Here is a 26765-nt window from a genome sequence, read left to right as displayed (position 1 = left end):
GTTTAGTTTAAGACTATCTAGATCATGATGATTTTGAAGGTAGAAATTTTATACTCCCTCCGGTCCTATTTATAAGAGAAAGTTGGGTCAACAAAAGTTGATGTATCTGGACTGAATTTTGAACCAGATACATAAACTTTTGTTGACCCAATATTCCCCTATAAATAAGACCGGAGTGAGTAGTAATATTAACTACAATATTAGTCATTACTAAATAATGCTTAACACATTTTATATTTGTCTCTTGATATACTTATTTGATTGATTAGATTGCATTTCGTGAATTCAAATATTCTAAATAATGCTTAACACATTTTTGATTTTTCTCTTGATATACTTATTTGATTGATTAGGTTGCATTTCGTGAATTCAAATATTTAGCCTTATCTGACCACTCTGAACTAGAGGATATTTGGTATGGCAGACTTGATCACAATGTGTTTTGCAATTTGAAACATCTAGTGGTGGAACGATGTGACTTTTTATCACAAGTACTTTTTCCATCAAATGTAGTGCAAGTGTTACATGGATTGGAGGAACTAGAAGTAAGAAATTGTGATTCATTAGAAGTTGTGTTTGATGTGAGAGATTTGAAGACAAAAGAAATACTGATAAAACAAAGAACTCGATTGAAAAGTTTGACTTTGTCCGGCTTACCAAACTTGAAACACATATGGAATGAGGATCCTTATGAAATTGTTAACTTTGAAAACTTGTGCAAAGTGAAAGTTTCCATGTGTCAAAGCTTGTCATATATCTTTCCATTTTCACTATGCCAAGATCTTCGACTTCTAGAAATTCTTGAGGTAGTATCTTGCAGAGTTGAGGTAATTATTGCAATGGAAGAAAGATCAATGGAAAGTAACTTTTGTTTTCCTCAACTGAATACATTGGTACTACGTCTTCTGTCAAACCTTAAGAGTTTCTATCCAAGAAAATATACTCTAGAGTGTCCTTCATTAAAGATTTTGAATGTATATCGTTGTCAAGCATTAAAAATGTTTTCCTTTAACCATTTAGACTTTCAACAGCCTAACCCTGTGGATGAAACTCGTGATGTGCAATTTCAACAAGCTCTATTTTCTATAAAAAAGGTAAATCCAATCATCATCATCATCATCATTATTATTATCATTGTTGTCAAAATCGCAATTAAGTTTCAAAATCCATTATTATTATCATTGTTGTCAACATTGCAATTAAGTTTCAAAATAGAGGTTTTGTGGCTTTACTCATCTTCATTTATCGAAATCCATTGTAGAATAAAAAAAAAAGGGTAATGTTAACTAGGGTATGTATTGCATTGAAATTTGTGTTGTCAATCCCTTAAAAGTCAATAAAGTGTCTTTTTCAATTTAAAACTTTCTCTTTACGATTTTCTTAACGAGTGCCCCATGGGCACTGGTTAACATGACCAAAAAAAAATCCTAGTAAAATCAAATGTTTTTACAAAATTTGAAGGATTCCGGGAATCTTCTTTATGCCCGTCCACATAAAATCGCATGTTCTTGTCATTTAGGTTGAGTTTGTGGGCTTGAAACTGAGTCATATATGATTATATGCAATTTATAACATATATTTAGTATTATATTTTGTTTTTGTAGAATCCATCAATGTTGGTCGGGATTTTTTGATTTTCAATTTTACTATCTTATATCGAAAGTAGTGGAGTAAAATCTCAATTTTGACAACATTGATTATTATTATTATTATTATTATTATTAGTTGTCTCGGTCATAAATTTACTTTCCTTTTCTTTGTTTAACTTTTTAGTTGAGCCTCAACCTGAAGGAGTTGGCAATAAATGGCACAGATGTGTTAGGGATATTGAATCAAGAAAATATCTATAATGAAGTTCAAATTCTTCGTTTGCAATGCTTGGATGAAACTCCAGCTACTTTTCTGAATGAATATGCTCAAAGAGTATTTCCAAATCTTGAAACATTTCAAGTGCGTAATAGTTCATTTGAAACACTATTCCCCAACCCTGGTGATCTCAATTTGCAAACTTCAAAGCAAATAAGAAACTTGTGGCTTTTTGAATTGGAAAATCTCAAGCACATCTGGCAGGAAGTCTTCCCATTGGATCATCCTATGTTACAATATCTGGAAGACTTATCTGTACGGAATTGCCCATGTTTGATAAGCTTGGTACCATCATCAACATCTTTCACAAATTTAATCAATTTGACAGTGGACAATTGCAAAGAGATGATTTATTTGATAACATCTTCAACTGCTAAAAGCTTAATTCAACTCACAACATTAAAAATAAAGAATTGTGAGAAGATGTTGGATGTTGTGAAGATTGATGAAGAAAAAGCAGAAGAAAACATCATATTTGAAAACTTGGAATACTTGAAATTTATTTCTTTATCAAGTTTGAGAAGCTTCTGCTATGAGAAACAAGCATTCATATTCCCATCTTTGCTACGTTTTGTCGTTAAAGGATGTCCTCAAATGAAGATTTTCTCATCAGGAGTCACTGTAGCACCATATCTGACAAGAATTGAAACAGATGAAGGAAAGATGCGATGGAAAGGTGATCTTAATACAACTATTGAAGAATTGTTCATTGAAAAGGTACACAATGTCATTGTTTTGAAAATTTTATTCTCACTATTTACAACATAATTACCAAGGATCACAGAATTAATCTGGTGCATGTTTGGACATTGACTTTGAAACCAATATGGATTTAGAAATATACTTTTCACCATTTACTCAATTAGCCCACCATTGTAATTTGTTCTGCACCTCTATTTATCAAAATCAATGTCTGCATAGATGATTTATTTTTCTTTTCGATTTATGGTTGCAATTATTTTAAGTACTTTGAAATTAAAAGAGTGAATTGCGAATTACTTGCGCAACCATTACCGAATAGTTAGTGGCTAATACACTTGTTATTTCATCTTAATATCTTGCGAACAGGAAGTACCAGTCTGATATGTTGAACGAGACCGCCATCATATGATCATACCCTCACATTTGCTAAGAGGTTCTTCTCTTTTAAACATTTTTTGTTTAATCTTTAAGGAACTATTCTCGATATCAATTGATTGTGAAGTGTTTTGTTTATTCTTTACAGAAGAGTTTTGTGTTACATTTCGTTTATTCACCTGTGTTTTGAATCGTTTCGTTTATACTAAAATAAGAACAGTACAAGCTCTAATGAAAAGCTCTTCAGTTTTTCATTAATGGAATAGAAAATATTCTAAGAGATTAAAAGATACCACTACACTATTGTAAAATAACTAACTTCATTCATTTTATTCTTGATGATAATTACAATCACCAATCACTTATCAATAGCATTGTATTCTATAAACTTAATCAATGACTCATCATAATGTATCTTTTTAGATCCTTTTAGAAAACACGACTAATCACATAATGTAACTTGGGCTTATTATATTGTATATGACATATCTTGGGTCATTGCACATGCTGGTGATACACATTTTTTAAGCTCAAACATGGCTCGTTTAAAATTCACAAAAGACTCGGTTCAACTTGTTAGATTCAACAGTAACCTCATAATTTTTAGTTCCCAAAATTAAAAAAAAATTAAAAATTACACTCAATCCACCGTCCACAACATAACACCGCAACAACGTTGTTGAAACCGAACCACTCATGGAATTCCCTTCACTCGTTGTCGTCACCGCAACAAGACCTAAACAAAGAAAGCACAAATCCTATCTTTGGCTGAATTCACTCCTAAACTTCTTTCTTCATATATGGCTCAAGATACTGTTGATCTTCTAACCGGTGACCGGGCAAGTATTGGTGGAGGGTATAGATCTTACTGTGACTGCGGTAAACAAACAAGGATTGACTTTCGGTGTATAATCTCTCCAATTCTTGAACTTTTATTTGCTAAATTTCTTGATAAAAATAAGGAAAATATTTTGTGTTGAAAAAAGTAACTTGGCTGCTTTTGTTAAGTTCAAATATTTCCATGCATTCTGTTTTATGGTTGAACTCAAGGTTTAAAAAATGATCTGTTACCGCGAAAACGGCTGCATATTGGTAACATCCAATACAGATTTTCTCTATTTTGACATAGCGAACAAAAATCACATTAATTGCTTCGACAAAACACAGTTGCATCGTGATAAAATATCCAGAGGTTTAATTTCCATAATATCCTTCTCTTTCATTGTTATATAGCTCGATTCTTGTGGTCAAAAATATCATTAAAATGCCTGACAAAATTGATCAAGTTGTTATAAGAACTAAGTATTCAAATCATATTTCTATACGCATTATTTGAGCAGTCTTTTTTATCTCTCTTTTACTTAATTTTTTTTAATGAAACTTAGCTATAAAAAAAATTACGTTTTTATTTAATGGGGTCTATTTTAAATAGAGTCGAACCTCCTATTTCATAGGAACGACCTTGCTTCTATCAACCACATGATTATTACGAAGACATGAATAATACGAAAATAAGAAATAGGAAATTAAATTAGGTTTACCACGACTATATGCATCAATCAACATCTAAAACTGTTTGATCAAAATCAAACTGTTGATATCAAGATGGTTTTAAATTTTTGTTTAATATAGAATTATGAACTGTCATGTCTTAAACAGACGATTTCGAGTATACCGATTGCACAACTGCATCGATTTTCGATTGCACAGAAACCTAATTTGAGAAATAGTGATTATTACGTGGTCCCTACAACTCACATCAGTATGGGAGATGGAAGTCATAAGGAGTAAAAATAAGCACATTTGGACATTTGGGCATATGAACGTTTCTTGGGTCTCAATGCTTGTTGTGGCTTAAACAAGCAAAGTATCTAATCTTGGAACCCTCAGAATTAATAACCAACACGTCTCTTACAAGTTATCATTATCATTAGCGTCCAAACTTCAACCCACCACAACTATTATTATTATGCAACCATGTCTTTTTCTATTCTTTCATTCTTATAGTCTAACACGTCTATCACAATTTATGAGATTAAGAAACACTTTTAGCAAGAACCTCTCAACTACGTTTATTCTTATTATTTTATTGAAATAAGCCACTATAGTTTTCTTCACTTTGTATCTCTTTCTTCATTGCTTAGTAATCCAGTCAAAAAGGATGGAAGATTTAGAAAGAATAAAAGAACTAAAAGATTTTGATGAAACAAAACTTGGTGTTAAAGGACTTGTTGATGCAGGGATTACCAAAATCCCTCATATATTTTATCATCTACCTGATAAAATCAAGAAGGCATCAGAGTCAGGGGACACAACAACTATTCCTGTGATAGATCTTGCTAACATTCTTGAAGATCCGTGTGCATGCAAAAGGGTCGTCGAGAGTGTTAGAGATGCATCAGAGACATTTGGATTTTTCCAGATTGTAAATCATGGCATCCCAGTGAGTACGTTGAATGAAATGAAAGATGGGGTGGTAAGGTTTTTTGAGCAAGATAGTGAGGTCAAAAAGAAATATTACACTCGTGAAAGAAAACCCTTTGTGTATAATAGTAATTATAATCTATTACATACATCTGATCCAATTACTTGGAAAGATACCTTCCTTTGTAACTTGGCTCCTAATCCCCCTAAACCAGAAGACCTTCCAGCTATATGCAGGTACTTTTCAACAATGTAATGAATCCCTAATGTATACTTGTTAATTTAATTCTACACTTTTTACATTAACAGTGTTGTGTCAGATGCCCGTGTCAGAGTCCGTGCTTCATAGCTTGATTATGACCTTCATTATGACCTAAATGTTTGATGTTTTTTTTTTTTATTTCATTTGTTTATAGGAACATACTGCTGGAATACTTGAACCATGTAATGAAAGTGGGGACTTTATTGTTTGAGTTACTATCAGAAGCTCTTGGTCTAAACCCAACCTATTTAATAGATATTGGTTGTGCTGAGGGCTTATCTGCTTTTGGCCACTATTATCCATCCTGTCCTGAACCAGAATTAACTTTAGGAACAGTAAAACACGTCGATATTGATTTCATCACAGTGCTTCTACAAGATCATATAGGTGGCCTCCAAGTTCTTCATAAGGATATGTGGGTTGATGTACCTACTATACCAGAGGCTTTGGTGGTTAACATCGGTGATTTTTTGCAGGCATGTTTTTGTCTTTTTTTTTTTTTTTTCTACAAATATTGGCCATTTATTCTTATTGCAGCATTTTCTGTTCATTTTCAAGAATCAAATCTTTTACAACGCTGCAGAGCCTTAGATCTGGATGGATCTAACACCACATTCAAATCAAACAGTTCTGCAGTGTTGTAGAGGAAACTATATTCTATTTTAACATGAATTTATAATATTCTTGGCCTTTAATGATATGGCTAATTTGCAATATTCTTGAATCTCAGTTTATCTCAAATGACAAGTTCAAGAGTGCTCAACACAGAGTACTGTCAAATCTCGTAGGTCCAAGAGTCTCTATTGCATGTTTTTTTAGCACTCGTCATCATCCAACTACAAGGATTTATGGTCCCATCAAGGAACTATTATCTGAAGACAATCCTGCAAAATATAGAGAAACTTCAATTTCAGATTTACATGTCCACTGCACACAAAAATGCTCGAGTGGTACTTCTCCTCTGCCACATATCAGGATTTGACAAGCACAATACAAGTGAAAATGACCATGTGATCACCTTATGCTTTCAGTGTACAATGTCTCCAATCGCTGAACTTTTATTTGCTTAATTACTTGATAAAGAATAAGGAAGACAATTTTTGTTGAAAAAGGTAATTTGGTGGTTTTGTTTGAGTTCAAACATCTCCATGCTTTAGTTAATTATGTTCTATTGCTGAATTCAATGTTTAAAAAATGATCAGTTATCGCGAAAACGGTCACGACAAAGTGGTATAGGTAACAACCAATACTGTTTTCTCTGATTTAACATAGTGAACAAAAATCATTGAAACGGCCGCGACAAAACATAGTTACGTCAAAATAAAAAGATTTTCCGGCCACTTGCGGAAAACATTAGAGAACAAATTTATTATCACATTTGTTTTTTATTTTTTATTCTCTTATCTTTTCCAAATACATTCAAACATCAATTTATTAGTGGTTCTTAGAAGAAACAAATTCATTACAAAATTAAGAAAATAATTACAGTTATGAAATAATGCAAAATCCTTAACGCAACCATGACCTCGACTGCAACTTATATCATTGAATGATGATTTTACAAGTTTTCATGATTTTTATTCAATTTCATTTTATCATTTGTGTTTTCTCGGAGTTCACGTATGTTGTGTTGTTTATGTTTCTAATTTCAAAGTTCTACATGAATTGAGTTTATTGTAGCACACATAAACTGAATTTATGTAATGTATGTAAACTGAGTTTACATTACCGTACGTAAATTGAGTATATGTAGGCTACATAAATTTGAGTTTTCAAACACCACGTGAAATGATTAAAATTCTTATATGTTTGCAAACTCAATTTATGTGCAGTACAATGAACTCAGTTTGTGTGTGTAACTATAAACTCGATTCACGTAAATTTTAAAGAAAGATAAACCATTGCAAACAAAATATTCAGGGGTTGGTAGTCAAACCAAATTCACATCACAATGAGAGAAATCTTGAGATCGTAAGTATGGGAATACATGGTTGAAGAAAGACTTATAAGAACTGTTTGCTACTACCGATAACAACAAGATGCATATTCTTTTTGGTAGCTCATTCTATAATAACTTCAAAGTTAAGTGTGATTGACTCGAAGCAATTTTGGGATGAGTAAGGTTCTAAGAAACTTCCTAGAAAGCGTACGAGTGAGGATTAAACACGCTAAAAAAACATGTGTTGGTTTGTGTGGTCAATCGGCAATATTTAAAGTTGTCTGGAATGTTACAAGAGATAAATACCAACATAACAATTAATGTAATAACACATTCCCTCAAAAAGAAATTAACAAACTAACTTCAAACTTGATCTTTGACTTTTTAGATGAGATTGGTCTTGAACTCTGATTTTGAACTTCTTTGAACTAGCCACTCGTAAGTGCTTCTGATCTTTCATTCAGATCTATATAATTGTGAGGAGTTTTGAATTAGTTTTTGACCTTACAGTGGATATTTTTCAAGAGTGAACTTTATGGCTTTGAACTTGGAAGAGTCTTTTGTTGAAGCATCACCAAATTTTCTTTTGTGTAATGTGAACGAAGTCCCCTTTTGTTTTCTGGGACTACCGATTGGAGCTAATCCTAAAAGATCATCAACACGGAAACCAGTTCTGGATTCTTTACAATGGTTGCTATACTTTTTTACGAAACCTACAAGTTCAATGCACACGACTACTTCTCATTTATTGTGTCAATCAAATAACTTTATACATTGCAGAAAACCAGGTCTATCATGAAAGAACCAAACACTAAGAAAACAATTGACATTTTTGTTTGAGAAAAGTTGCAAACTGGGATCGCGAGCAACTTCCAGTATCTTCCAAGGACCAATTGGCAGATATTTTTTTCACCAAATCTTTGCTACCTTAACCATTTCACATTTTGCTATCCAAGTTGGGAATGGTATTTCTTGCCAACTTGAAATGCTACCTTAACCATTCTCAACTGACATAGTGCTATTTAAATCTTGAAATGCTGTAGAGGAGAAATACCATTCATGCCTTTTGATTTGAAGTAGACTATACAATCTGATATTAAAGTTTCTCTATATTTTGCAGAGTTCTCTTCAGATAATAGTTCCTTTATGGGACCATAAATCCTTGTAGATGGATGAAGACTAGTGCTAAAAAAGCTCCCAATAGAGACTCTTGGACCTACAAGATTTGCCTTTACCCTGTGTTGAGCACTCTTGAATTTGTCATTAGTCATAAGCTGAGATTCAACAATATTCTAAATTAGCCACATTGATGAAAAACCATAATAAGATTAAAAAGTCACATGTAGGAAAAAAAAGATAAAAACATGCCTGCAATAAATCACCGATATTAACAACAAGAGCCTCATGTAGAGGAGGTACATCAATCCACATATCTTTATGAAGAACTTGGAGACCACCTGTATGATCTTGTAGAAGCACCGTGATGAAATCAACATCTGCATGTTTTATGGTTCCCAAAGTTAACTCGGGTTCAGGGCAGGCCAGATAGTAATGGCCGAAAGCAGATAGGCTCTCCGTACAACCAATATCTATTAAATAGCTTGGATTTAGACCAAGAGCTTCTGATAGTAACTCGAGCAATATTGTCCCTAGTTTCATTACTTGGTTCAAGTATTCCACCAAGATGTCTCTATAAACGAATGAAATAAGGGAGGTCAGAATCAATTATTTTCGAAAGATAAACCATTGCGAACAAAATGTTTAGGGGTTGGTAGTGAAAGATTTGCAGCACACGATGTTTCATTCGGTCAACTATCCTAGTACTGCTATCGCATATGAACACACAACTGCGAAGTTCTATTGGGATGATATACCTTCGTTCTGGTAAACATGATTATATTGCAGATACAAAAAAGTGTAGGATGATGATAAATATCTATAAATCTGAATCCATCAATAAAATCTACAGATAATTATAAATTATAGCAATTTAACCAAAGATTCAACATGCTCTGCCGATTAATTACGGATTCATTAGCTGCAAAGTACCTGATTACGGCTGGCAGGTCTTCTGGTTTAGGTGGATTAGGAGCCATGTTGCATAAGAAAGTATCTTTCCAACTGGTTGGAGCTGAGGTGTATAGATTAAAGTTACTATTATACATAAAGGGTCTTTGTTCGCGAGTGTAAAATTCCTTTTTTACCTCACTATCTTGCTCAAAAAAACTTACCACCCCATCTTTCATTTCATTCAAAGTACTCACTGGGATGCCATGATTTACAATCTGAAAAAACCCAAATGTCTCCGATGCATCTCTAACACTTTCAACAACCCTTTTGCGTACACATGGATCTTTATCAATGTTAGCAAGATCTATAAAAGGAATAGTATAATTTGTTGCATCCCCGGACTCGTTGGTGTGATCAGGTGGATGATAGAACATACGAGGGATCTTGGTAATCCCTGCATCAACAAGTCCTTTAACACCCAATTTTGTTTCATCAAAAGCTTTTAGTGTTTTTATTCTTTCTGAATTTGTCATGGCCTTGTCTCTTATTTTTCACTAATAGCCTTATGGACTTTTTCTACACTGAATGTTTTTTGGACACAAAGGTTGAGCAATAAAGCAAATTAAGTGAGGAAGACTCACATTTTAATATAAAATTTGACACAAAGGTCGAGCAATAAAACAAATAATATCAACTTGACAAAAATACATTGACCAAGCTCTGTTCACAGATAGAGTATTTGCAACTATTCAAAGCATTGTTGTCATATGTAATATTTCTACTCAGCATTTGCAACTATTTTTGTCTTTTCGGAATGATATTGTACTGCAAAATTGTAATCATTTATGAAATTCATCCATCTTGTTTGCCTCATGCATAACTCCTTTTGGTCAAATAAGTACTTTAAACTCAGGATACCGACCGATGCAAGTCGTAACTTGTATAACTTTCATGATTTACCTATACCCTTCCAACATGCAATATTTTATTCTCTGGTGCACTTCACCACTCATCAACCCATCCTCTTCTTTCAAACGAAGTCCATCACAAACCAATTTATAAGTATACTCTTGAGGCACATGGCCTACATCGACCAACTCAACAAGAAAACTACAAGCATCAACAAGTTTATGGATGCATTTGATTTGCTAAAAAATGAAGGACAGAATAGAACAACTCTAGTTGTCCAATGTTTGATTTGTAAAACTGTTTCAGCTACAGGACAAACTAGAGGCAAAGGACAGGACAAAAACTCATATTTTTGTCCCTCACCAAACCACAACACAACTTTTTGTCCCACGTACAAGTTGTCTAAAATATCAAAATAGCATTTTGTCCTTCAAAAATCGTATAAAACAAAAAATTACTCAATGCCATAAAAATTTGTCCTGTACTGTACTGTTCTATCTTATACTGTTCTGTCCAGTATTTGCTGTTTTACAAACCAAACACACCTGACACTTCATTTGATTTGTTAAAAAATAAGGGACTGGACAGGACAAAAATATCTGTACTGCCTTTGATTTATAAAAACAAAAAAGGACAGCACAAAAGAAGTAAGACAGGACAACTATCCGCTTTTTTGTTCATGCATTAGTTGGGGACAACTTTTTGTCCAACGGTCTACTGTTCTAAATTTACGTTTTCATCCTTCGGTTTCTCGCTGTATCTCTCGTGTTTGCTATTTTATATTTTTTCCGTTGCTTTTTCTTATTCCATTTAATTTTTTTTTTCTTCCAGTTATTGTTTGCTTACTTTATCTTTTGTCTCCATTCATGTCAGTATTGTGTTTTCCTTCAACTCATTCATGTGTTTGTCATCCCATAAAAGCCATAGTTTTTTTGTTTGTACTCACAATAGACATGTTCATCTTTGATACAATATTTTCTTAATTATCTGTTTTATTCCTGATCTATACATATGTAAAAGAAAGTAGAAAATGTATTCTTTAATTCATTTTTCTTATATAGTATTTTTTTACTTATCTTTAATTTTTATAATTGTTTTTTCACGTAGTGGTAATGGATGATGAACAAATTTATATATATAAACACAATTAATAAATTCATATTGCTTAAATAATTTTTAAGTGTGTTAATAATATAATGATAGATATAATAGTTAAAAAAGTTTCAAAATAATAATAATATAACAATTAGAAAGGGTATTATAGTAAATTTGTATTATTTTGTCCAGGACCTTAACATATCAAACAAAGTATAGCACAAAATTGAGTGCTTTTGTGATAGAATCTTGAGTATGGAAATCACTGAGTCTCTTGTTCAAAGAAACATATTGGAAAAAAGTAGAAATTATGGATTATTGTTGAACGCTAATTTCTTAAATCCTTGTTTCTCTTTGTAAGAAATTCAATGATATACTCCCTTCAAATTGTATGACGTTTTGGTCATTTCACACATATTAAGAAATGTAATTAATATTGTATGAGAAAGAGATATTATGAGCTGTTTTATAAAATTATCCTTAATAAATGATATGGAAAAGATAGATGAAGGAATTGAAAGAATAGAGAGTAATAAATAGTTAAAGATATAATAAGAAAAGTAATATTAATATTTTATTGGTATTGTAAAGCGACATATAATTTGTGACAATTTTTTTCTTCTAAAGTGACATACAATTTGGGACGGAGGGAGTATAATGGATTAAGAGTTGCTCCTATCCCATGCATATGTCAATTTGGGTCGAAATAGGTTAACAAATAGCATGGTGTATCTTATCTTTCTCGAGGCTTAAATATGCATTTTTGTACATGAAAATATCGAGTTTGGGTTTTGGTCCCTGTAAGAAAATCTATGACCTGTGAGACATGGTTATCAGTCTACATACATATTAGTCTCTACGCTTTATTATTATTTTCTCAATTTATAATAAAGTTCGACTATGGTTACTTTTCAAAATAATATTTTTTTATGTGAATGTAATCTCACAATTAAGTCTCATTTAATGTCGCATTACTTAAAATATCTATTCTAAGAACTTTATTAATCTTATATAAAATATAATAAAGAATGTCTCATTTTATTTAATAATAAAAGTCATGAATAACAAAAGTTTAATATAAAACTATTGGCCTTTAAAGCTTACAAACAAGAGGACCACAACAAAGGACAACCACAAAAGGATCGGTCGAGAACCAACAACGAAACCAGACAAAACCCACTAAGACTCTAACACTACTACTACAAAACACTAACAAGACTAGCACATGACGAGATTGGTCTCTCGCTCGAAAAAGGAGCAAGGGCAACCAACGTTCTTACCTAGGAACCACTTTCATAGGTAAAGTTTGACCTTACCCACCAAAGTCTCAACATAAATAGATCCCCAATAAAAATAAAATCATTGGGGGTACTTCATATAGTCCAAAAAACAGCATGCCAAATAAGAATGAAACCTAACCTCCCCTTTCTACCACTCCTCACACCAGAGAATTATATTAAAAAATGATGAACATCTCTATGAGACACGCTACCACTCTAACCACTTGAAAATCCCAATCCAAACTAGGAGGGCTCTGTCACACAACATAAATAGATGAGGCACAAAATCCCTATAACAACCACAAAAACTACACCCAGAATTCTCTTGAGAGACCACTCTACACCTAAGGAAGTAATCCCTGGTAGGTATCCTATTCTAAAGAAGCTGCCAAGAAACCACAATCACCATTGATTGATGGAGCCCACGATTTCCACAGCAAAGACAACACCGCCAATAAGCTTATAGGGAAAGGCCTCCTTCTCAACCACTCTTTTAGGAAGAGCCTCGAAAGTAGACTTATCATAGAATTCTCCCACTCATCTTTCCACCATCAAAACATTCAATCAAGATTGTCAAAATCAGGATTTTTCTCTAGGTCAAAAGGGAATAGCAAAATCGAAAATCGTAAAATTGCAATCAAAATCGAAGGATTTTACTCGACAACTTTTGTAGAATTGATATAAGATAACAAAATCGCAATCAAAATCGATGGATTCTACCAAAACAAAAATTAATGATAAATATATGTTATAAATGACTCAAAGTTTAAAGTCCACAAAAATACTTATACATAAATTATTCAAATCCTAGATGTCAAATATTCTTTAGTAGTCGTAATAATAAAGGGTTGAAGATGAAACAATGATGGATTAAAGGAAAGGTTGATCGATTAAAGGAAACGATTTGGAAAGAAAGGAAGAAACAGTCTAGTTAGGTATAGTTCATTTTGAACATGATGTACAATGGAGAGGCAGTGTGGTGTGAAAGAATATAAAACTTGGTCTTTTATGTATTTACAGAACCGGGTCACGAGTCCAACCCGACTGAATTGACAAACCGAATCAAAATTGACCCGCAATTATAAATTGAACATAATCCTTCAAAATCCTGTAAAATCATTTGATTTTGCATGAATTTTATGATTTTGATGCGAGTTTACTAAAATTTTACCTGTTTTGGGATTTTGCAATAGATTTAAGATTTAAATCGTTGAACACGAATAAAGTTGCTTAAATCCTCAATTTTGAGATTTTTTTTTGCACAAGCCTCAATTTTGAGATTTAAATCGCGATTTTGACAACAATACATTTAGACCCTATTTAAGGAAGCACCTGGAGGAACTCATGTATAAGCTCCAACTCCCAGACAAAAAAGCGCTCGCCTCCACGTAAATTCCATCTCCATTAAGTACTATCCCAGAACCCTATCTCCCCCACCAAATGTTCTTGAGTTATGTTAGTTAATAAATGTTTCTTTTATTAAAAAAAATGATATCAAGAGGTTTAATTTCCACAATTGATACACCAACTTAACTAACTAAATCATAAAGTGTAAATCATAATATCCCGAGGTTTAATTTCCATAATATCCTTCTTTTTAATTGTTATGTAGCTCGATTCTTGTGTCAACAATATTATTAAAATACCTGACAAAATTGACCAAGTTGTTATAAGAACTAAGTATTCAAATCATGATTCTGTACGCATTATTTAAGCATAGAGTGTTTTTTATTTTTAATGAGCCATCGAGATCCTTTTGAATATAAAAAACATACGGAATATATTATTAAACTCTTCTTTAGGCATGACAATGGGGTGGGATAGGGACGAGTTTTATCTTCCCCGTCCCTATATCCGATTCTCTTATACTTACCCGTTACCTTATCCATATCCAACGGAGATGAGAAATTGAACCTCATCCCCGTCTCCGACCAGTTCGAGCATCCCCACCCCATCCCTATCCCCGCATTGAATATTGTTTTTTAATAAATTATAGAAGTTTTTTTGCAACCACTAGAAAAATGTTGTAATGCATTATCTAGTAATATGCTCACTTTAATATTTGTTAGACCAATTGATTTAGTTGCTCCTTTAAATATCAATGGTAGTTTTTATAATACAATTATCAAACAAAATAACATGACATATCAACATAAAGTAATTTTCTGCATTTGGGGTGGGTTTGGGTATGGGTTCGGGGGTACCTATATATCCGTTACCCGTCCCATACCCGTGTTTTGAAATCGGAGAAAACTCAAACCCAATCAAAATGGGGAAAATCCGTCAAATTGAGTTTGGTTCGGATGGGTAACCACGGATATAGGTTTTATTGCCATGCCTACTCTTCTTCCCTCTGTATCTCTTTCTTCATTGCTTGGTAACGTATTTTCAGAAAAATATCCAATGTTCTGTTTTTGGATTGCAAAAAACTATTCATTCTACAAAATTCGAAAGGGCAATCCAGCCGAAAAGGAAATTATAGGATCACTAGGCATGGAAGATTTAGAAAAGAGTAAAAGAACTTAAAGCTTTTGATGAAAAAAAACTTGGTGTTAAAGGACTTGTAGGGATTACCAAGGTCCCTCGTATCTTCTATCAACCACCTGATTACAACCCATTCGATGAAAAATCACACCAATAACAAATTTGATGTGTGGAGCAAGTAATAATCAGGCAATCAAAACACAGTGTATGAAAGTTATAAACATAAACCAAAAGTAGAAAAACAGAAAAGAAGAGAGAACACAAAAGAATTTGTTGACCAAGTTCGGTCCAAATTGACCTAGTCTTGGGGGAGAGAGCAGTCCGCCGTTTCACTATAATGATGAGTAACATTACAAAAGAGATATCAATGGGTTACAAGAATAATTGTCCCGCATAATTCTACCCAAAGTTTCAATCTCTTCCCATAACCAAGAGATTCAATCCTAATAATGTTTCCCAAGGTGAATCAACCCTCAAACCCTAGTGTTTGTCGCCAAGAGACAAACCCTAGTTTTGTTGTTGCCTTTCTAAACCCTTGTTTCTGCCCCCTTGATGAGATAGTTCTACCGAAGTAGTAAAAAGATGTGTATCGTTCCGACAAGGAGTTATGAATTCAATTAACTTTAAATAATGATTAGATGAGAATTTGAGGTTAAAAAGTTTTGATTTTTAACTAAATGAAAATAACAATAATAAAAAGGCAAGTTTCTATTAAACCCTAGAACCTTATGTTAGACCTAGAACCTTAGAACCTTATGTTAGACCTAGAACCTTCACAAACCCTTCACAAAGCAAACTATTAAACCTAGAACCTTATGTTAGACCTAACTTCTAAAGACAAGTTTCTCTTATGTTTCTCTAGCAATCAAGCCTATTTCGCTGACTTGATCACTATTAGATTTTGGTTCCTCTACCAACCAAGCCTATTTCGCTGACTTGATTACTATTAGAATCCTTGAAGTTCGAAACTTATATGTCTCAAGGATTGCAAAGACTATTTCGCTGCCTTTGCAATCCTTGTCTAAATTCACTTGTTCGAATATCAAAACTCCACTTTCGTTTTATGAATTGATATTTGAGATGATGGATTAACAATTATTAAACCCTCCATTTTCGCTTCTACAGTTTGATAATGGTTAATTCATGTTAAAACGGTGAATTTAGATTAGAAATTAGGGTTACATAAAATTAGGGTTTAAAGCTTGATTTGATTAGGATTATGTCATTAGACTTATCCAACGATTCCAAGACAAGAAGAGTCTACTCACTAACGTTCATTGTAGACATAGAAGAGAAGAAGAAGAAGAAGAAGAAAGTAAATAACAATAAAATAAAGGTGAACTTTTATTCCAAGAACAAAATATGAAATGTTGTGATAGCTAGCTACTCTATTTATAGTCTATATCGACTTAAAACCTAAGCAATACATCACTAGAATGTTCCACAAGAAACCAATGGCTTTTAGGTCAGAAATAAACTAATAGGTAGCTTGTCTGGAAAGCAAAAGCAGCAAAAAGACTAAAGTAGGGCGCGCCTCTTGTATATATTTGTACAAGATCTTCAAATTCTTTGCACATGATATTTTTGTATGAAATATTCATATTTTTGTCCTCAATCCTTGCACCATATATTTTTGTATAAGATCTTTTATATTTTTGGCACGAATCAGCTCCAATTCTCCTTTCTTTTGCTCCAAGACCCAATCTTTAGAATATTTGTTCCTGAAATATAATAACTTGCAATTGTAGTAAAGGAGTTCTAAAAAGGAAATAAACTTAAATAAAATAAACTCAAATATAAATAAACGGACTTTAATATTATATTAAAATAACTAATTATTGACTCATCACCCCTCTATCTCAAGGTTTGCTCTGATACAAAACCTATATTTATAGTAAAAGTATCCCTCATAAAATTGGAACAAATCTGGCCCGAAAACACGTTTTCCCTTTTTGCTGTCACGACAATTCGGCCACCAAATTGCATAAATTGGCCATCGATTTTTTACGTGACCACAGGCTGCAAAAACACTGAAAAATCGGCCATCCAGCCCTCCTTTTCAGCCATCGAATTGGCACCTCCAGAAACTCCAATTTATTCAATTTTGAGTCACTTTCACAACAATCTCCACTTTGACTCTAATTAGTGATGATGCCAATTTAACATCAACACCTTGCTGCTCTTTCCCTTGGTTCCCACTACACCAAGTAGCTCCACAAGTTTACTCCTTACGTCTTAAACCATTGGAATTCCTTCCGCCCTTTGAAGATTCTTGCTTCCCACTATGCTAGGAATTTTAGGTAGCTCCACAAGTACACACCTTAACCTCTTCAGCCATCAGAATGTCTTCCGCCTTCTCGAAGATCCTTGTATCCAAATTACACTAGGAATTTCAGGTAGTTCTACAAGACTATACCATAACCTCTTTAATACGGAACATCTCCCTCTTCCTTGAAGATCTATTTGTTCCCAATCACCCTAGGCTTTTAGGGTAATTCACAAGTACACACCTTAACCCCTTCAGCCATCAGAATGTGTTCCGCCTTCTCGAAGGTCCTTGCAGTCTAACTACGCTAGGAATTTTAGGTAGTTCCACAAGCATTCACCATAACCTCTTCAACACAGGACATCTCCCGCTTCCTTGAAGATCTCCTTGCATCCAATCACCCTTGGCCTTTTTTTAGGGTAATCCCGCAAGCCGTGCTATACATTCTCCAACCTTCGGAATGCCTTCCGTCTTCATGAAGAAATCCCTTGCTCACCACTAGAGCATAACATCCAAGGTCCTCCATAGCCGTACCATTACTGGTGTGTTCAACTCCACCTTAAGCTGAGCTTCCATCCTCTCAACTAGAAAAGCGTACATACCACTATGTCTTCAACCTTGAAACTCCACCTCAACAGGTAGATCATGAGTATTGTTACATCCGCCTCTCCAGACTGACCATGAGTATTCTTACCACCGCCTCTCCAAGCTGATGTTGAGTGTTTAACTTCTCTCCAGAAGACCACCGTTCCACTAGGCATCACTCCCAAGGTGAGACACATCACCTTTTTCATCCTCCAAACAACACCACACCACCAGAGCACCGCATCCTCAAGATGCACCTCAATAATCTCCAAATCATCAAGGGTTTTGTTGAACTCCACAAGTTGCTCCATGATGGCCTTTGACTCTACCATCTTGAATGAGTAAAGTTGTTACTTTAGGAATTTCTGATGAGCCAAAGACTTTGTCATATACAAACACTTGAACTTTAACCACATCGACGCCGCGGTAGATTCCTTCGCTATTTCTCTCAAAACATTGTTCCCGAGGCACAAGACAATGGCACTCCTGGCCTTGTTCACTATCTCGGTCGTCTCCTCTCACGACATGGTGACCAGTAACACACCTTCACCCTTCAAAGCATTCTGAAACTTTTGCTGTATTAACACCACTTCCATCTTTACCTTCCATAATCCAAAATCGTTATCTTCGGTAAACTTCTCAATCTCCCACTTAGAACCCATGATACTTGATTATCCTTTGACCCTTGCCCCACGGTGGGCGCCAATTGTTGTGAATTCGATGAAAAATCACACCAATAACAAACTTGATGTGTGGAGCAAGTGATAATCAGGCAACCAAAACAAAGTGTATGGAAGTTATAAACACAAACCAAAAGTGAAAACAGCGAGAGAAAAGAAGAGAGAACACAAAAGAATTTGTTGACCCAATTCGGTCCAAATTGACCTAGTCTGGGGGAGAGAGCAGCCCTCCGTTTCGCTATAATGATGAGTAACCTTACAAAAGAGATATCAATGGGTTACAAGAATAAGTCTTCCGCCTAATTCTACCCAAATTCCCAATCTCTTCCCGTAACCAAAAGACTCAATCCTAATAGTGTTTCCCAAGTTGAATGTGTGGAGCAAGTGATAATCAGGCAACCAAAACAAAGTGTATAGAAGTTATAAACACAAACCAAAAGTAGAAAACATCGAGAGAAAAGAAGAGAGAACACAAAAGAATTTGTTGACTCAGTTCGGTCCAAATTGACCTAGTTTGGGGGAGAGAGCAGCCCTCCGTTTCACTAAAATGATGAGTAACCTTACAAAAGAGATATCAATGGGTTACAAGAATAAGTCTCCCACCTAATTCTACCCAAAGTCCCAATCTCTTCCCGTAACCAAGAGACTCAATCCTAATAGTGTTTTCCAAGGTGAATCAACCCTCAAACCTTAGTGTTTGTTGTCAAGAGACAAACTCTATACAAACCCTAGTTTTGTTGTTGCCTTTCTAAACCCTTGTTTCAGCCCCCTCTATCTAATGGTTTGCTCTGATATAAAACCTATATTTATAGTAAAAGTATCCCTTATAAAATTCGAACAAATCTGGCTCGAAAATACGTTTTCCCTTTTTTGCTGTCACGACAATTCAGCCACCGATTTTTTCAATTTTGAGTCACTTTCACAACAATAAAAAATAACAAATTAAATTAGGTTTACCACAACCGTATGCTGCAATCAACATCTTAAAACCGTTTGATCAAAATCAAACTGTTTAGATATCAAGATGGTTTTAAATTTTTGTTTAATATAAAATTTTGGGTTAATTAAGTTTTTGGTCCCTATAAATATCTGCAGTTTTGTTTTTAGTCCCTATAAAAATAAATCACACTTTTTAGTCCCTACAAAATTTTCCGTTAGTGTTGATATAAAAATAAATGATTCAAAATCTATTTTAATTGATTCATAGAAAAACATTAAATGAAATGGAGAATATAAAGATGTCACATATGTACTATCAATTTTAAGGAAGGCATTTGTATTATATATGGATAAAGATAAAGATTTTTTTTGAACAAGCGAAAATGAATTATATTAACAAAACCACAACAATCCCTTCAACACAAGATGTGTCAAAGAGACTAATAAAAGTCCAATCAATCCAATGATAAACAACAAAACAGAGCCAGCCAATACCCAAACACATTAGAGAATTCGAAGATAAAGATAACGATAAAGATAAAGATTACCTCGACTCTTGTATAAAAAATATTATTAAAATACCCGGTATAACTGAGCTTTCAAATCATGTTATTTTAATGTTTCTGTACTCAATATTTAAGCATAGAGTTTTTCTATTTTATCTTTAATGAGCCCTCGAGAACCTTGCATAAATTTTTAAATATAAAAAACGTAGGGAATATATTATTAAAATGTAACTCTTCTTCCCTTTATATCTCTTTCTTCATTGCTTGCTAACGCACTTTCAGAAAAATATTCTATGTTTTGTTTTTAGATTGCAGAAAACTATTCTGTGTAGAAAACTTCAAAAGGTAATCTAGAAGAAAAGGAAATTATAGGGTCACTACGCATGGAAGATTTAGAAAGAGTAAAAGAACTAAAAGCTTTTGATGAAACAAAACTTGGTGTTAGAGGACTTGTTGATGCAGGGATTACAAAGGTCCCTCGTATTTTCTATCAACCACCTGATAGCACCAAGAAGGCATCAGAGTCAGGGGACACAACAACTATTCCTGTGATAGATCTTGCTAACATTCTTGAAGATCCGTGTGCACGCAAAAGGGTCGTCGAAAGTGTTAGAGATGCATCAGAGATATTTGGATTTTTCCAGATTGTAAATCATGGCATCCCAGTGAGTACGTTGAATGAAATGAAAGATGGGGTGGTAAGTTTTTTTGAGCAAGATAGTGAGGTCAAAAAGAAATATTACACTCGTGAAAGAAAACCCTTTGTGTATAATAGTAATTATAATCTTCTATATACATCTGATCCAATTACTTGGAAAGATACCTTCCTTTGTAACAGGGCTCCTAATCCCCCCAAACCAGAAGACCTTCCAGCTGTATGCAGGTACTTTTCAACAATGTAATGAATCCCTAATGTATACTCCCTCCGTTTTTAAATATAAGCAAAATTGATTTTTTAGATTCATTCATTTAATGATGAATGTGGTCCATATTATTAATCACATACATCATTAAATGAATGAATCTAAAAAGTCAATTTTGCTTATATTTAGAAACGGAGGGAGTACTTGTTAACGTTATTCTACACTTTTTACTACTGTGATGGTTTATCTTTCATATATATACTTGATTCCTATTTAGGCGTGTCGCGGTGTCTGACAGGCGTTGGTGTCCGACACTCCTATGAACTCGTACGACATGTGTCGAACAAGTGTCATAAATAAGTTTTTTTTTTCTTTACTTTGACACTCTTTGGACCGTGTTCGACACCTTATATAACACTTATATGAGGCGTGTTGGACAACTCAAACAAATATACGGATTTTTTTTCTTTGCTTCTACACATAGTAGATTCAAGGGGTTAAAGATGTGTGAGAAATGTTGATCAACGAGGAGTTATAGACATTAAAGTTGATTACAGTGCATTTAAATTTTTCAATAATAGATAGATAAATAAAGGCCAAATACTATTGTAATTTGTTATAGAACTTGTTTTAATGAAGTAAATTGCTCAAGTTAGATGCATATGTATGTATTTTGATTCTTAATTTATATCTTTTATAAATAAATTAATATATAGGTAGCGGTGTCAGTGTCCTATGCTTTTTACATTAACGGTGTTGACGTGTCCGTGTCAGTGTTGTGTCAGATGTCCGTGTCAAAGTCCGTGCTTCCTAGCTTGATTATGACCTTCATTATGACCTAAATGTGTGATGTTTTTTTTTTTTTCATTTCATTTATTTATAGGAACATACTGCTGGAATACTTGAACCATGTAATGAAAGTGGGTACTTTAGTGTTTGAGTTACTATCAGAAGCTCTTGGTCTAAACCCAACCTATTTAATAGATATTGGTTGTGCTGAGGGCTTATCTGCTTTTGGCCACTATTATCCATCATGTCCTGAACCAGAATTAACTATAGGAACAGTAAAACACGCCGATATTGATTTCATCACAGTGCTTCTACAAGATCATATAGGTGGCCTCCAAGTTCTTCATAAGGATATGTGGGTTGATGTACCTCCTATACCAGAGGCTTTGGTGGTTAACATCGGTGATTTTTTGCAGGCATGTTTTTGTCTTTCTTTTTCTACAAATATTGGCCATTTATTCTTATTGCAGCATTTTCTGTTCATTTTCAAGAATCAAATCTTTTACAACGCTGCAGAGCCTTAGATCTGGATGGATCTAACACCACATTCAAATCAAACGGCTCTGTAGCGTTGTAGAGGAAACTATTTTCTATTTTAACAAGAATTTATAATATTCTTGGCCTTTAATGATATGACTAATTTGCAATATTCTTGAATCTCAGTTTATCTCAAATGACAAATTCAAGAGTGCTCAACACAGAGTACTGTCAAATCTCGTAGGTCCAAGAGTCTCTATTGCATGTTTTTTTAGCACTCGTCATCATCCAACTACAAGGATTTATGGTCCCATCAAGGAACTATTATCCGAAGACAATCCTGCAAAATATAGAGAAACTTCAATTTCAGATTTACATGTCCACTACACACAAAAATGTTCGAGTGGTACTTCTTCTCTGCTACATATCAGGATTTGACTAGCACAATACAAGTGAAAATGAACATGTGACCTTATGCTTTCGGTGTACAATGTCTCCAATCGTTGAACTTTTATTTGCTTAAGGAAAATAATTTTTGTTGAAAAAGGTAATTTGGTGGTTTGGTTGAGTTCAAACATTTCCAAGCTTTAGTTAATTATGTTCTATTGCTGAACTCAATGTTTAAACAATGATATGTTATCGTGAAAACGGTCGCGACAAAATGGTATAGGTAACAACCAATACTGTTTTCTCTGATTTAACATAGTGAACAAAAATCATTGAAACGGCCGCGACAAAACATAGTTATGTCACGATAAAACAACTTTACGGCCACGTGCGGAAAACATTAGAGAACAAATTCATTCTCATTTGTTTTTTCATTCTCTTATCTTTTCCAAATACATTAAAGCATAAATTTATTAGTGGTTAAATTGGTTCTTAGAAGAAACAAATTCATTACAAAATTAAGAAAATAATTTCATTATGAAATTATGAGAAATCCTTAACGCAACTACGACCTCGACTACAACTTATATCACTGAATGATAATTTTATGAGTTTTCTTGATTTTTATTTGATTTCATTTTATCATTTGTGTTTTCTCACGAATTCACGTATGTTTGTTGTTTATGTTTACTAGCGAAAAGACGTGCCTCACGTGTTCGTCTTTCAGCTATTTTTATTGCGCTAACGTTTGAAAATTATGAACAATGTTTTTTTTATGAAACTTTGATTTTCATTAAAACTAAAAAATATTAATGATTTTTTTTCAAGTTATAACAAACAAAACTAACCATGATTATCTATTTCAATGACAACAATAATATAACAAAAATCTATTATTTAAATTCTTTTTTTTTAATGACACCAACAACAATCCTTATTATAGAAAAAGTTGTTTAAGGGTATAATTGTGATAACGAACAAGTAAGTATAAGTATACTCATCTAGTTTCTTACACTTTTAAATGATAAATGGGAAGAAAAAAACATAAATGTATATAGTCATATTGTGCTTGTTACATTTTTTTTTAATATTTCAATTTATTCTTATATATTTGTTACATGTGTTATTTGTATTTAAAATTGAGGGCATTTTTGAAAAAAGAAAAAGTCATTCTAAAAGAGCTGAAAGGAGCTGTTTTCGTTATACATAATATAGATAATTTTAAAGTTCTATGTGAAATGAGTTTTGTTATATTTAGGCTACATAAATTGAGTTCAAACACCACGTGAAATGATTGAAATTCTTATATGTTTGCAAACTTAATTTATGTGCATTACCATAAACTCAGTTTACATGTGCAACTATAAACTCGATTCACGTAAATTTTAATAAAAAAGGGTTTTTTGACAAATGATAGGAATTTTGGCGTTGATAATAAATTTGAATAAAATTTCAATGCAACTAAATTTTTTTGGGGTGTAATTAGAAAAAATCTTATTTTTATCGTTTGTAATTTATACATATTTTTTATTTTCTCAATGTTATAAAATATAATTAAGATAATTTTAATATGTAACAATGCTTTTATTGATGTATGGCACAAATTGGTTCCGCCAAAAGTTTCGCTTTTTGTTTGGCGGCTCCTACAAGACAGAATTCCTACAAGAGTCAACCTGGTGCGTCATCAAACTCTTCAACCAAACGAAAATTTATGTGTTGGAGGATGTGGTCTAATAGAAACGATGAGTCATCTCTTCATAGGATGCGAATCTGTTGGAAGTGTCTGGGTTTTACTTTGTCACAGGCTTGGGTTTTCCTTTGTTCCTCCAGGTTCCAATAAGGATCATTACTATCAGTTTATTCATTTGGCGGGTTTGCCACGATCTACTCACTTGTATCTTAAGGTTATTTGGCTTGCTTGTGTTTGGGCAATATGGAAGGTGCGAAACAACCGAGTTTTCACTGATACGGTTATTGATCATTTCCATATTGTTGAAAAAGTAAAGTTAAATTCTTTCCTACGGCTATCTTCGAACTTTGAGCCTATTGCTTTTGATTTTCACGATCGGTGGAGACATCCACTTTTTTGTATGGGTGTCATGTAATTTGTTTGGTGCTTTATTTTTAGGCGGTGGCATCTTTATTAGGTGATGTGGTGTTGTAACAGATATTACGTGTTTCATCAGTTTAAAACACCTTGTGCGGGGTGAATCGCTTTGATTTTGAGCAATATATCCTATTTTGATTTGTTAAAAAAAAAAAAACTCCAAAAATAAATATATTCAATATCTTTGTATAAAAGAGATACATGATTTTGGAGTAGTTTTTTCACTTCCAATTTTATTTTTCATTTAAACTATTACATTTACAATTTTATCCCATTCACTTTCCTTCAAAAAAAAATTATCCCTTTTAATTTATTATTTAAATTATTAAATAAAAATATGTTAAATTCAGTTAAAATAGGAACACCTCCACAAAACAATATTTGCAATTTTTTTTCAAAAAAATATTTGAGCACTAGAAGTCTCTTTTCTGTTTGATTAAGAAAATGAATTATCTTACTTGTGTGTTTGAGCAAATTGTAATATGTGAGATTGTAGTGAAAATACTTTGGAAGTGTAAGGGGACGGGACAACTCCCGGTTTGTGGGAGGAAATAGAATCTCTCTCTATTTGATTTTAATCGGCTGCATAACTCTGTTTCAGACTATGAAAAGGACTGTGTTTTGCTTCAAAACTGGTTTTACAAACACTTAGAAAATTTTCCTTGTGTTTTTCTAACTTTTAGATTGAGGTTGCGAATAATGGTTGAGGTCGCGGTTGTGGTAAGGGTTTTGCAATTCTGGTTATTAAGGATATTGTACTACAGATTGTGGTCCTCACAGTGCGAATTAAATATAATATTGCACGAATCTTATTAAAATTATTTATACTATCATATAACGTAATGAATTGGTTTCTTCTAACAATAAATTTACGGTTTACTGTTTTAAGAAGAGACGGGCATAAAAAAAAATCAAACGAGGCAATAAATTTGTTCTTTGCCTTTTTCAAAGACTGCAACGGAGTTTCTTCATGGCATAACATTGTTTAGTCGCGGCTTTATTCATGATTTTTTTTCACTATACTAAAACGGAGAAAAATGGTACTGACCACCAACTATACCTGTTTGTCGTGGCTGTTTCGCAGTAACAGGCCGTTTCTTAATACCTTGCTCATATCATTGCCATTTACTTGCTACTCTGTTGCTTCTATCATTTATATATGAGTAAATAGTCAATTACCCCCCTGAAGTTGTAACTTTCGTCAAAACCCCCCCCCCCTGAATTATGAAAAATGTCAAAAACTCCCCTGAAATTGTCAAGCGTCTGTCAATTACCCCCCTCCGTTAATTTCCTCCATCCAACATGCTGATGTGGCCGTTAACTGCCACGTGGCACTGACACATGGTTAGAAAAGTCATGCCACGTTATAGGGGGGTAATTGACTATATTTTATTTTATTTTTTGAAAAAAATCTGATTTTTTTTTTCTTTTCATAATTAACATTTGTGCCACCCACTGAACATGCAAATACCCCATGAAATTAAACATTTATGTGCAAATACCACCCTCAAATTTAAAATTTATGTAGCAAATATCCCCTCAAATTTATAACTTATATGCAAACATCCTCTCCAAATGTAAAACTTATATGCAAATTAAACCTTGAATCATAAAACTTTAATGAAACTTATTCTTAATCTATAACAATAAAAAAGAAAAAAAAAATCACATCTTTAAAATAAAACAATTATAAAAATCACAATTTCAATCACACCATAAAAATTATGCATTGATTACATGATGCTGAAAACAAGTCTACAACAAAAGTTTAAAATGAAAATGGTCATCAATGATGATATTCATACATCATAGTTAATGTA

At 33.3% G+C, this 26765-nt stretch overlaps 5 protein-coding genes across 6 annotated transcripts in view; 4 read left to right on the top strand and 1 right to left on the bottom strand.

Annotated features, from left to right (window-relative positions):
* The window catches only part of LOC11428573 (uncharacterized), a 47580-nt gene extending 25379 nt beyond the window's left edge, over positions 1-22201 (top strand). For both annotated transcript variants that reach the window (XM_039834607.1, XM_024774962.2), the window contains exons 11-14: positions 354-1094; positions 1774-2583; positions 2935-3001; positions 22069-22201. In XM_039834607.1, coding sequence (XP_039690541.1) covers positions 354-1094; positions 1774-2583; positions 2935-2949 — 1566 coding nt within the window. In that variant the 3' untranslated portion in view covers positions 2950-3001; positions 22069-22201. The remainder of the gene's footprint in view (positions 1-353; positions 1095-1773; positions 2584-2934; positions 3002-22068) is intronic.
* LOC25483008 (1-aminocyclopropane-1-carboxylate oxidase homolog 12) lies at positions 3354-6808 on the top strand. Its single transcript, XM_013611648.3, has 3 exons — positions 3354-5604; positions 5784-6105; positions 6360-6808. Exons 1-3 carry the CDS (start codon positions 5105-5107, stop codon positions 6609-6611), a joined length of 1074 nt encoding a protein of 357 aa, XP_013467102.2. The 5' UTR covers positions 3354-5104; the 3' UTR covers positions 6612-6808.
* On the bottom strand, positions 7813-10521 carry LOC11424282 (1-aminocyclopropane-1-carboxylate oxidase homolog 1). Its single transcript, XM_003590034.4, has 3 exons — positions 9618-10521; positions 8937-9258; positions 7813-8842 (listed from the first exon to the last, which is right to left on the bottom strand). The coding sequence occupies exons 1-3, from the start codon at positions 10109-10111 to the stop codon at positions 8591-8593; spliced, it is 1068 nt and encodes a 355-aa protein (XP_003590082.2). The 5' UTR covers positions 10112-10521; the 3' UTR covers positions 7813-8590.
* On the top strand, positions 20706-22498 carry LOC11434967 (1-aminocyclopropane-1-carboxylate oxidase homolog 1). The gene is made up of 3 exons (XM_039830205.1): positions 20706-21205; positions 22069-22390; positions 22445-22498. Exons 1-3 carry the CDS (start codon positions 20706-20708, stop codon positions 22496-22498), a joined length of 876 nt encoding a protein of 291 aa, XP_039686139.1.
* Positions 22499-24580: 2082 nt separating this feature from the next.
* Positions 24581-24943, top strand: LOC112418505 (uncharacterized). Its single transcript, XM_024774900.1, has one exon. The coding sequence runs from the start codon at positions 24581-24583 to the stop codon at positions 24941-24943; it is 363 nt and encodes a 120-aa protein (XP_024630668.1).
* The last annotated feature ends 1822 nt before the right edge of the window (positions 24944-26765 follow it).

The sequence above is a fragment of the Medicago truncatula genome, chromosome 1, assembly GCF_003473485.1.
Source record: "Medicago truncatula cultivar Jemalong A17 chromosome 1, MtrunA17r5.0-ANR, whole genome shotgun sequence".
Classification (NCBI taxonomy): Eukaryota; Viridiplantae; Streptophyta; class Magnoliopsida; order Fabales; family Fabaceae; genus Medicago; species Medicago truncatula.
Note: the sequence above shows the minus strand (reverse complement) of the source record. Positions and strands in the feature narration are given on the sequence as shown.